General features: G+C 52.9%; 4 protein-coding genes across 4 annotated transcripts; 2 read left to right on the forward strand and 2 right to left on the reverse strand.

Annotated features, from left to right (window-relative positions):
- Positions 1–538: 538 nt before the first annotated feature.
- On the reverse strand, positions 539–5,488 carry HMPREF1120_08842 (uncharacterized protein). The gene is made up of 3 exons (XM_009163111.1): positions 4,299–5,488; positions 3,984–4,229; positions 539–3,934 (listed from the first exon to the last, which is right to left on the reverse strand). Exon 3 carries the CDS (start codon positions 2,393–2,395, stop codon positions 809–811), a length of 1,587 nt encoding a protein of 528 aa, XP_009161359.1. The 5' UTR covers positions 2,396–3,934; positions 3,984–4,229; positions 4,299–5,488; the 3' UTR covers positions 539–808.
- HMPREF1120_08843 (glycosyl transferase) lies at positions 3,585–5,064 on the forward strand (the record flags this gene model as incomplete). The annotated part of the gene is made up of 2 exons (XM_009163112.1): positions 3,585–3,996; positions 4,064–5,064. The coding sequence occupies 2 exons, from the start codon at positions 3,585–3,587 to the stop codon at positions 5,062–5,064; spliced, it is 1,413 nt and encodes a 470-aa protein (XP_009161360.1).
- Positions 5,489–7,385: 1,897 nt separating the features above from the next.
- Positions 7,386–12,005, reverse strand: HMPREF1120_08844 (uncharacterized protein). Its single transcript, XM_009163113.1, has one exon. It carries the CDS (start codon positions 10,855–10,857, stop codon positions 9,139–9,141), a length of 1,719 nt encoding a protein of 572 aa, XP_009161361.1. The 5' UTR covers positions 10,858–12,005; the 3' UTR covers positions 7,386–9,138.
- On the forward strand, positions 7,556–8,958 carry HMPREF1120_08845 (uncharacterized protein; the record flags this gene model as incomplete). Its single annotated transcript, XM_009163114.1, has 2 exons — positions 7,556–8,155; positions 8,212–8,958. The coding sequence occupies 2 exons, from the start codon at positions 7,556–7,558 to the stop codon at positions 8,956–8,958; spliced, it is 1,347 nt and encodes a 448-aa protein (XP_009161362.1).
- Positions 12,006–12,181: the final 176 nt, after the last annotated feature.

The following is a 12,181-nucleotide window of genomic DNA, read 5'->3' on the forward strand; positions in this document are numbered from 1 at the left end:
GTCCTCCCTGGTCAAAAAAGTCTCTATTGCTTTTCATGCAATCTACTACCAGCCGGAGAAGCCATAATTGGGCGGAGGCAAACCCATCTGTTTGCATCTAGGCTGCATTGTCTGATATTACACCTCCTATCTCAATCCATTTCTAGATTCAGCTGAGCATGATAGGATCCCCTTTGACCTTGTGCTAATTTGGGAGCAAGACTCTTGCCATGACGTGAGAACTTGCTTTGTCCGGTCGGAGAGCTATTGATTTGCAACGGGAAACACTCTCTGCCAGTGTCGACCACGAGAAAGGACCCAGCATGGCTTTCTCGACTCCGCTCCTAGGGGATGGACAACCATGCAATGTCTAAAAATGGATTTTCGTTGGACTGCCCACAGTACGATCTCAGGACGATTGTTTCTCCCCTATTAGCTCTGCCCGCGCGGACACGGAGGGCTATCCGCAGCCTGGTGGCACTGGGACACCCTCATCTTGTTGGGCTTATGTTGGCGCTGCTGGTGCAGCGAGCTTCTTGCCAGCGCGGGCCAGGTTGGTTTGTATTTGCGCCCCTTTGTATGTCTGCTGAGTCTTCATTTGGCAGATCTCCAGTCTCGTGCCTTCTCAATAGGCCAGCATCATATGCGAATGTTCTATCAGCTGTCAAAGAAGCTGCTATGAGTCACGGAAGGTGCCAGATTCAATTTTGTCAACGCCACCGTTTCAATACACTACCTTCACAGTACAAGGGTCAGGCTCTAGTGCACCTATAGACTTCAGGTCTGAATCACAAAGAACGACTGCGCAAAGCACGGCCCATGACAATGGCTACTTGCCAAACACACCTGCCTTCACCTCCCAGTCACGCTTTTCAGGGACACCCCGAGCCCTTTTGTACATCCAGTGCGAGAAAGTGACACTGGGTGCGTCGATTAATTTCGTCACAACCTCAGCCAACCAAAGCGTGAAAGGAAGTAACACCACATGAGCCACGAGGAAGTTTACTTCCAGTCCAAACGGACCCCAACTGGGGAAAGGGCAGGCGTTGATCCATCCTGGAACAAGCTCAGCATGGGCTTCCCGGATCCGCCCTGTTGCCGCATAGATCCTATCGCCGAGGGACCACAACACAGGCCCATGAACCAGATATAGGCCGAAAGAAACTTTGCCCAGGTACTGGCAGAACCTGGACTCGAAGAAGGACTTGACAGCCTGAATACGAGGTGTCGCCGCGACAATGAAGGTAGCGGCCCAGAACCGGTAGAACCATCTTGGATCGAAGACTGCTTGCGGCTTCAAAAAGGAGAGGTAGTACCATCCTGGCGAGTTGCGAAGATGAGCGAGGTCGCCGGTAATTGAGGGCACGCCCCCGAGGTACAAAGCGATCGCCAGCAGAGTGCAGTAGATTGTGGTCTTGTGTGGCTTCAGTCTTTGCAGGAATGAAGGCAAGTTGTCCTCGATTGCGAGCAGATCCAGGTCGCAGAGCAGCATTCCCATGGAGAACAAGCCACAGAACCACCCGTCGACAATGTAAAGGAAATAAAAGATCAGGCCAGCTTCGCAGCACAGCCGAGCGTTCTTGCTGAGCCGGGACATTGCCATCAGGCAAGTATAGATGGCAATGGACCCTTTGAACTCCAGTGCAATGGACCAAGTGTGGTCATTGTAACCGAACGCAGGGTCTTCGTGGAAGACAAAGCTGTAGTTCTTGATTTCAGTGTACCACTTCCACAGCTCATCGAGATATGTCTTCTCGGGCTTGTAAGCACCGGGTGCCAAAGACCGCAGCCCCAATGCGTGCCATGAAGTCATCCAGAGGAAAGTCGTGGCAATCACGGGCAAGTACAGTCGAAACCATCGTCGAAACAAGGCAGACCCGAGGTTGTCAGCAACTTGGGTCGTTTCTCCAGCATGGATCAGGCTCATTGGCTTCGCTGACAGGACATAGCCTGAGATGACGAAGAAGACTGCCACGGCCAGATGCCCGCCTGAGAATAGGATGCGGATTCCAGGTAGGCAGGCGAAATAAAACTGCTTGTCCCAACCATATGCGTTTTCGAGGATGAACTCGCCGCCAATGCCGGCATGGCCCCAAACCTGGTTATGTAATATATACACGAGCAGTGCTGCGAAGCCGCGTAGCCCGTCGAGGTACGCAGTGCGGTGAAGAGGCTTCTTCAGTCTGTGAGCGCCGAACCACATTGACGGTTCGATCAGATCTTTGATGCTTGCTCTGATTCCATTAATCCATGTCGAACTTGGCTCGGAGCCCGTGTGTTCAAGCAAGCCCTTTTCAAGAACTGCATCGTTAGGCATTCTCTCAGGCTTGTTACATCGGGAGAGGTGATTTGCCATGATGTTGCTGTTCTGCGGAAAAGGATGTGGACCTATCCAAAGAGTTCTGCTGGCGTACATTCAAGTTCTCAAGCCAGCTTTTGGCACGATTCCTGCAGTTGAATAGGTCAAGAGAAGAGTGAAGCAACCCAAAAGGACCAGGTTCTGTAGGTGTCGACCAACCTTACAGTATCTCTGGGCGAATGCTGAAGGTATGGACAATGAAAGCTGCCGTCAGAGGCTGTTGGAGACAGACTGTCCACGTTGACAGACTCACCCTGAGAGATAATGGCACATGCTTATTGTATTCCATGTGGTTGACCAGTGTCACATTTCTCACGGAAGAGTACTTTGATACTTCTGGACCAGGATCCTGGCTGGATGTGCGACAGGGGTCTGCAGCCTCGTCCTGCATGGGCTAAGGAGACCAATCGAAACATCAGCAGCCGCTCCGGCCCGGAGTGGATATTGCAAGTCCGGCCGGTCATTGTCGCCTCAGCCCAAGATCTGAACCTTGAGTAACCATGACCAGGCACCGGTTCACCTTCTTTCGCTTATCTCGGGCGTAATGCTGCCTCCTTTTTGTAGCACAAAGAGTGTCCTAGACCGCACACCCTTGTTCGGCGGCAGAATCCTGGGAGGCAAGAAACATTGAGCTGTACTGCGAAAACCACTAGCTCGCCCCATATCCATGTTCTGGGCTCCCGCGTCTGAAATCAATTCCAACCGGAAGGTCATCTAGTGCATCCGTCCCAGGGAATGGAGATCCAGAGGCTGGCTGACATTCTGTTCCCGGCTCACATTCGTGTCTCGACCAGAGAGCACTTCCTGTTGAATTTCCCTGCCTGGTTTAAAACGAGACCCGCGCAGCAAATCTGCAAAGCCCTTATGTCCTTGACGGTCAGGCCGAGAATACCATGACCTGATTCTGACACGCTGGTCTAGGGCTTGACTTTGCAGTTGAACTATTGAATCAAATCAGATCTGCCATCTGTATCAGCCACCTTAGTCCCGACTAATAAGGCTCCTGAAGTCGCAATTGATAAGCGAACAGTCCAGGACCCAATTCAGTCGAGTGGCTTCCGAAAGATTTCGGTATAGAGTAGCTGTCCGAGAGAACGTTGGGATACATTTGCAACGACAATATCAAAGCCTCTGCCTCTTGTCTCGTGTCAAGTGTGCTGCTCACCTACCTTCTTGTTCTGACTCTCGAAGAGAATTGACGTCCGCTCCTTTCTGTCGGCGGTGTTCGTGCCAGTTATCTGTCCGGATGAAATTCCAGCCATCCCGCCAACATTCGGAGGGGTTTCTTGCCAAGCAACTCCGAAGAATCGTTCCTCTATGCATTGCCTGTCTTATCCTCCTACTTTACCGCAATGCCGTGGTCGGCGGATCCGGCGAAAATGCTCCATCGGCCGTGGAAAAGTTTCCTCGAAAGATTTGGCAGTCATGGAAAGTCGGCCCCCTCTCGTTCGAGCAGAGAGACTCGGAACGGGCAAAAACATGGACTGTCAAGAATCCCGGCTATAGATATGAGGTGCTCACCGATGATAACGCCATGGCATATGTGGAAGGACACTTTGGTCCGTTGGGCCTCAATCGGCCGGATATTGTGCATACCTACAGATCACTCAACGACAAGATTATCAAATCAGACCTTCTAAGATACCTCATTATGTATGGTAAGTAGAGGCGATGGCACGCTGTCTTCTGTCTTGTACCAGGAGCTGACCTGACTCGCCTTTGCAGCGGAAGGAGGCGTGTACGCGGATATCGATGTCGAGGCCCTGAAGCCTTTGGAGCTCTTCATTCCGGATCGGTTCCACGAGAGAGATCTTGACATGGTGATTGGGGTCGAGACGGATGAACCAGGGTTCTTGGGCCACCCTGTCCTCGGTTCAAAGTCACAATCGTTCTGCCAGTGGACGTTCATCTGTAAGCCGCGGCTACCGGTCATGATGAGGCTCGTAGATGGTATACTTGCCTGGCTTAACAGCATGGCCAAAGAGCAAGGGAAGTCCATTTCAGAGCTTGAATTGGATTTCGACGAGGTTATTAGCGGTACTGGACCTTCCGCTTTCACGAATGCTATTCTTGCCGAGATCTCCAAGATCCGAGGTGAGAAGACGAACTGGAACCACTTCCACGGCATGCTGGAAGCGAAGGCCGTCGGTCGAGTTCTAGTGCTCACAGTGGAGGCGTTTGCAGCTGGTACAGGGCACTCCGACTCTGGCAATCATGGAGGCAAGAGTGCACTCATCAAGCATCACTTTCATGCGTCGTCCTGGCCTACAAGCCATCCTCGATACAAACACCCTGTTTATGGCGAGGTGGAGAAATGTAACTGGAATCCGGAGTGCGTCAAGTTATGGGATGCAAACACCAAGTTCTTCGACTCGCTTCCTGCCCAAGAGCAGGTCAAACTGATTGCCATGAAAGAGCTCGAGGATGCAAATGCTCCGAGGTCCGGAGATGCACTTCAAGGCGGCGGAGGCCAGGCCATGCACCCAGGTGGCGCCGTTGCATTCCAGGCGCCCTTCATGGACGACACTGACGATTGGTTTGCGGGCGATGCGAGTTTCGAGGGAGATCGGTCGCCAGAGTTCGCGGTGCCTGGGGAAGATTTCGCAGTGAGGCCAGCTATGAGAGCTGATTCTGAGCCTGATACGGACCCAGACGCCCAACCCTGGGACAAAAACAAGCAGCCAAAGCCGGCCATCAAGCTAGAAGTCAAGGAGGCACAAGGGTGATCAACAATGTACAGAAATCTCAAAACCACCGAGAAGGAACACGATCGGTAGACGTTGCAATGAATCAAGCTTCGCGGAACAAACGGCACCGACTGCGTTTGCGCGATTCATTTGCGCGATTCAGCCGCTGCCAGATGTCGTGAGTATCACTTGAGAGCTGTTCGTTTTGAAAAGCTGGATCAATTTGAGCATCGAGTGTATTTATACTTAGGGTAGTTGGATGAGCATATGGACATGTCCAGCTAGATGAATCTGTTCGCCCATAACCGTAGCCAAAGCACATGTCCCGTAAACTGAAGTGGGAGTTCGGTCCATAGAAGGGGTACATACCCAGTTCTTCGCTGCAGAGGCGCCGAAGTACTACTAGTAGTACTACGGTATGCGTGTTCTGCGACATGTTGGAAGGCGGAGTGTGGTCTGAGAGTACAGTGGTAATTGAAGATGACTTGCAAAGGCTGTGCAAGGTTATTTTGCGAACCTGACATTGACGTCATGTCGCCCGCTGTTTTCCCATGTGTTTATTTATCTACAGCGTTGTAAAACCTCGAGACGAAGTCTGAGTATCTTTTCCTTATTCTTCATCAACAAATCTTCTCCCAAGCTCTTGCACGTCCAACGACACGATAATGAAGTGGTGATACTGCACATCGCATGGCTACAAATGCTGGAAGCCAGACCTCTCAGCAGGAAAACAGCTTGACCTCTGCCACTCATCGCTTCCATCGATCACAGGCTGAAACTGCGTTCGTCTCAACAAGCCAAATGCAGTTTTGTAACTCTTACAGCTGATATTGGCCGTGGCGTGAGTATTTTTCTATGTATCTGTCTTGGCTCAAAACCCGGAGCAGGTCGTGACAAGATGTCCTATGTATTTATTCCCACCCTTTCATACTTGGTTTCTGTTGCCGACGTGCACGAGGCTCGTCACTGAATAACCGGATCGAACTCTCCAAAGGTCTGTCTTTGAGATGGGAAACAATGGTGATTTTCTTGCTAGAATCCCTGAACAGTTTTCAGGGCCGCTGGTACCTCTTCCTTCTTATCTTACTGCACAGGACAATTCCCGACCAGGCGCTTCAGCTATTCGCCCAGGCAAGTGAGGGTTCATCTGACCATACCTTGAGCTTAATTGGATATGTCTCCAATGGAATGAACTGGGGAGCTTATCGTATTCATTTGCATGCTACTTTGACCACTTGAGCGCCCCCCAGGCATGCTTTGCGCCCCTGAAGGAGGGAATTTGTCTACTGCGCATCTGCGCAACTCCCTTCAGCTACCCGTGCATGCAATCTGGAGCTATGGAGGAATACACGGTGAGCAAACCTCGCTGTGCCATGTGGGACACTCCCCTGTAGCCTATCCATCACTCCAAAGTGTGTCGGGCCACAATCGTCACAATCATGACAGAGCGTTGATCTCGCCCCCCACAGACACGTCGACTAAACCCGTGACGACGGGCTTCTTGGGGTTAGAACAAGTATTACCTCAACTACGATGTGTCGACACAGCAGGGTGGCCAACGTGTCAGGCGTTGCAATGCTTTACCGTCAGCTCCTCCCTGAGAGGGGCTCCCGGCTGAGGTTCGATCGGAAGACGACCACAAACCAAGGGTGTGTCTAGACCTTCAGCAGGAACCTGTTGGTCTCTACTTCTGCGCTCTAGACTAGAGATTCATCTCCTGAGGCGCCACCAGCCCGAGATGCTGGGTGCAGGGTACCCCTGTAACATGGTGGAGACCGACACTCGAAAAACTGAGACTCCGCTACCAACGCCCGGGAACAACTCGATCCAGCCCACAACACCGCGAGTCCAGCTGAGAGCCCACGACCCCTGTTCAGTGCAATCCACACTCCAGGCCGGGCTTCAGCGAAGTATGGCATTCGTCGATCATGGCGCAACTACAGTCGAGCGAGGGGCGTGTACAGCCTTTCAGTGTGGACTCTGACCAAACCTACACAAAGGTATGTCCCTTCGCCAGCCAAATACGCCACAGAGGATTCCAAACCGGGCTGTTGTCGGCTGTACTATTCTTGCGTGAATGGCGGAGGCTATCATCTCGCAATCACAGTACGCTGTGGCACGTCCAGGCCCTCTGAGGTAGCTAATCACTTCAGCCCTCCGTCGGCTATGGACTCACACAAGGGCTGGGCTAGCCGATCATCTTTCCTGGTCCCCTTACTCCTGCAGCAGAAGCGGATATGTGCTGGTCACCTTCTTCTGGTCCCCTGGATCCTGCTGCACAGTTGGGGTTTCCTTCACTCCAGCGGCAACCTGATCGTACCCGTCAAAGACACTGCCCACCTGCGGTTGATATTCCTCACGACGTCTCAGGATAGCAGCCACTAAGACTGTGTCTTAAGTCCGTCAGCCGGGACCTGGTCGTTGCACGCAGATTTCGGCTGCCAGATTCCTCTAACAGGATATCGTCTGAATTCAGCACCCTCATTCTTGTTCTGAAGCTCATCTAGACATTTGATGCAACAACCCCATCATGATGATCCGAGCTTACAAAGCGCTGATTGCCATTGTGGCTCCTATCTTAGTGCTCGGTCTCTTGCTTTCAAGCAAACGTCGTCGTGTGGCAATACCCGTTGAGCAGCCAGTGGACAACCCGAAACCTGACAACAATGCTCCCGCTTCACAATCACTCGACCCCCCCAACGAGGGTATAGCCAATGTTGATATCCTGGCGCCTTCTCATCTGCTCACGATTGACGACGACGGCCAGCCGGTGATCGACACGTCAGCATACCGTATCCTGCACTCCAACTCGACAGCAACCGGAACCTACTTTCCCATCCACCTGGGAGGAAGCGCAGGCTTCAATCCGACCATTATACCTCATCCCACGAAGTTTGATGCGTGGATTGTTATTGTGCAGCAAATCCCGAACAAGAGTCCGGTTGGCCACTCTTTGCCGCTGATCTGTAACGCCGGATTCATGAATGATGTACTCATTTGTATGGCTGAGCCTGCTGTTCTCCCTGTGAAAGCAACCCGAGGCAACTGTGAGGACGAGCTTGCGCACTTCAATTTCGAATATGGTCCACGGGATGCTCGCTTGTTCTATGGCCCCGTGGCGCCTTACCTTGTCTATGGATCGCATTCAGCATACACCTGTATGGGGATGTGGATGCAAGACTTCAGAATGCTGTGGACGACTACCGCATCGAGGCCGTCCTGGCCAAAGATTTCACTGAGCCAACCGAGTTGCAACGTCCGCCACCATACAAGGGCGTCGAGAAGAACTTTTTCGTCTTCTGGGATACTGTCGGCAACATCCACGCGCACAGTGAGATCGTTCCCCAGAGAGTGTTTTCAAGGATTGGGCCCGATGGCTCGAGCGGACCTGATCTTGCCCCGGTGACTGTCGACAATGATTCAAGGTGTATGGCTCGGTATATGCCTCCTGCCATGCTTGATACCTCTGCGGTCCAACAAGCTACCAACTCTTTGGCCATCACGTTGTGCATGCGATCGGATCCTGACTGCATGCCGACGGACAAGAACACGTTCATTCTGGCACTGTTTCACTACAAGACCAACTTCGACGGCCACGGCGTCTACGAGCCGTATGCGATGCTGTTCCAGCAGTCGGAGCCCTTTGCCTTGCATGGTATATCAGCAAAGCCATTCTGGATTTCGGGGAGATCCAAGTTCTCAAGGCTCAGCGGCAATGTCCACTGGCAGGACAGCGATGCGCTTCCTGAGAACCACTCTGAAATGTTCTACATTAGGAGCATCAACTGGAGAGCACACGGGCAAAAGTATCACGGGTACATGGACGATATTCTTTTCCTCGCTTTTGGGATTGAGCAGTCTCGGTCGGGAGCCATTGATGTTGTTGCGGCTGACTTGCTGCAGGACTTGGGGCTATGCTCCGAGCTGAAGTGAGGTGAGCAAGGGGCTCGGTAACGCCAATGAGTAAGATGGGTTACGTTGCGACGAAAGGCTGCAAGAGAAAGCCATGGCCAGATGTGAACATTGGTAGATCAACATAATATACGCATAGGCTCCCGCAGGTCCAGGACTGTACCTGTGTTAGCCTACAACGTTGTATAAAGACAGTCCAACTCAATGCATTCCTTCGCCGCACAAGCCCAGATCCTGCAGCAAGTCCCCCGCACGGATGTCGATGGCGCCGGCGCGATTGTCTTCGATTCCAAATGTCAAAAACAACACGTCGTCCAAGTATCCGTGGTACGTCTGTCCGCGATTCTTCCAACTCATGCTGGTGACGAAGAACATCTCGGCCTGGTTTTCAGGGAGCTCCTGGTCTTCAGCTCGTGTTGGCCCAGGCTCATTGCCCAGCTCTTCTGCGGTCCCGGCTGAATGTGTTTGTCCTGTTGCCCTTCGCTCGTGCTTTGCGACTTTTCGGTGCCCATGAAACCACAGCGGCTTCTGCGATATGGCATACAGGGCGAACGGCGCGGTCTGCCGGAACAGGACAACGTATGGCCGATACACATTGTGATATGGATAGTAAAACTTCTGTTGCACCACTGCCATGATGAAAGTGTTCTCTTCATTGGCCTTGCATGTCGGATCCAAGCGGTTGCACAGCGTCACCAAAAGGGAGTTGGTCGCTTGGTGCAAAGATGTCTTGCCACTCCCACCACTACCTTTGTCCACTCCTTGTTCAGAAGCATCTGGAGCCAGGTACTGAGCCACACATGATCCATCTGTCGAGGCAGTCGCTGGCCCCAGATCGTCGCCAACAGTCGACCCGTCAAAGTCCAACCTGGCAAAGCTCCGGTGCGGAGCGAGGTCGAAGTGCGCGTACATTTGGCCCTGCTTGTCCCAGAACACAAACCAGTTCTTCTCGAACTCACCGAATGAGCTCGGTCGACGGAGTTCGGTGCCGATGGCAAACAGGTTCGACGACGAGGAGACAGCAGAGGTGTCATGCTCGTCCGGCCCAACGAGCTTTCGGAAATCCTGGATCCATTGTCCGAAGCAGGTATACCCGGATCGCGACCCGTATATGATATACGGCACTTTGGGTCCGTGGAAGACACGCGCGTCGTGCGGGCCGGCAACCCCGTTGAACCACTCGAGTTCGCCTTTGCAAAGCCCGCCCGTGGTTGACTTGACTGGCAGTGGTGAGGGTGTCGTTGTGCATATCAAGGTTTCCTTTTGGTCATCGAACACCGCCTCACAGGCCAGCTCGACTGCTTCAAATTCGTCACCGCCACGCTCTTTCTGCGCAACAACAATCCATGTGTCGAGCCTGCTTGGGTGTGGGAGAATGTTCGGGTTGAAGATCCTGTACCCTGGAAATTCAATTTCAAAGTAGCTGCCGTTGGAATGCGACACAGAGAATATTTCTCGATACGAGCTTGGAGTTTTGGGCGACTCGGCATCTGCTGGGACGTCAGGCAATGGTGGCGATGAAGTCCCTGGGTCTCCTCCGGAGGGCGAATGCACAGTTCCAAGTGGTTCAGAATCGAGAAGGCCTGGTCGTAAGCCTTGCTCCGGCCGAGTTGAACTCGGTCGCTGTTCTACTGGAGATTGTTTTGTGCCCTTTTGTGGAGAAGACGGCGTGGTTGGTCTGGTCGGCCGAAAGGCTTTGGGCTGGCCATCTATCGGACTGAGCTCTGGTCTCCTCGTGGGAGGGGTCGCATGCGAAAGGTCACTGGCGGAGGGTTGAGATTTTGATGGAATGAGTCTTCCCATGCCATGCCCAAAATGTGGAAGTTGCCCGACTCTGTCATCTTGGACAAAGGTGACATAACCGACTACTAGCAGTATCCCAGCCAAAAGGATGAACTTCTTGGAAGAGCCTGAGACCATTGCTGGTACATCAAGTGACGGAAGATGCTGGTAGCAACAGATACTGTGCTTGCCGTGTTTGGTGTTTTGCCGTCAGCACAAGAGGTCCCAGCACCAGCAGGATGTTCCGGTTGTACTCGGCTCGAGTGATCCCTCAAGCACCCGGCAGCAGAGCATCAACGTCGAAACAACAAGCGTGTAAACCCCCGAAGACGGTTCCCGTCCTACTGTACCCGGGTGGTAGGCGTCTTACCCCGAAAGACTAAGCACACTGACTCTCGGTGTCTGTTACTTTCTAGGACACACTGAAAGTGACTGCTAGCAAAGTAGACATTGCCACTACAGCACACAGGACTTAGGTAACTACGGCCAGCAGAATGACGCTGTGCTCAACTCGACTGCCTTTCAACACCCAGGTGGCGGAGCGCTTTGACCCTGAAATTACAAGCTTCCCCCCGATGATAGTTGGTTTCTGCGTCAGATTGAGAGCGACGATTCAGGGGCTTACATCCTGTGGATAGACAAGGTACGGCGTGGATATCATCCTGGCTCATCTCGATCCCAGCTCAGGCAGACATTTTGTCCCGCTGAAAGCCACGGTCCCAGGGCTTCCGACCGGCACAGAGACAAGATGCAGGCCATCTCGATCTCTGCTCCGGCAGACTTCTCATTTCCTGTGGCGCTGGTCTGAACATTGAGATAGGCGAGAGTCGGTGTGCAAATGCGTTGAGATCTCCACTGGTCTTCCTTTAAGATGGTCATCCCAAAACCACAGCGCCCGCAATGAGAGCCGGATCTTTTGCACAAGCAGGGAAACCAGAAATGTGCCGCCAGCCTCAGACGACCAGGGGCGGGCCGACACAACAGCTAGCATTGGGCTGTTACATCCGTGAACTGCGTACCTGGCACCTTGTCCTCTGACCAGCGGTAGTGTGATTGTGACAACGATAGGCGTCCAAGTTGATAGATCGTCCTTCCAGCGACGTGGGGGTTTGGCTCCTTCATTCTGTCGTTCCCATCTTTACGTCACGGGCTTTACTTCTCTAGAACCGTTCAAGTCGGCCCTTCCTCACTCAGATACAAGCACATATGTTACAGCATCAAGCAACCCTGCAACGATTTAGCGAGAACAAGTGCCATCTGTTGCTGGGCTGAGACATGCACTTCAAGTTGCAAAACTACGGATGCTGCTGCTGCACAGGATGCTGGGATCATTCTTCCCCGGACGAGGGAGCCTGATCCCTGCAAAGTGCGGACCGGACTCGGTAGAGGGCGACCGGCCCCTTCAAGTTGGGCCCACCGACTAGCATCCGGACTCTCGCTTTCTTTTCACGGCTGGAATGCG

The sequence above is a fragment of the Exophiala dermatitidis genome (assembly GCF_000230625.1).
Source record: "Exophiala dermatitidis NIH/UT8656 unplaced genomic scaffold supercont1.8, whole genome shotgun sequence".
NCBI lineage: Eukaryota > Fungi > Ascomycota > Eurotiomycetes > Chaetothyriales > Herpotrichiellaceae > Exophiala > Exophiala dermatitidis.

What these genes read in the sequence shown, in the direction of transcription:
- HMPREF1120_08842 (XM_009163111.1), bottom strand. Translation starts at nt 2,395, where the DNA reads ATGTACGCCAGCAGAACTCTTTGGATAGGTCCACATCCTTTTCCGCAG.
- HMPREF1120_08844 (XM_009163113.1), bottom strand. Translation starts at nt 10,857, where the DNA reads ATGGTCTCAGGCTCTTCCAAGAAGTTCATCCTTTTGGCTGGGATACTG.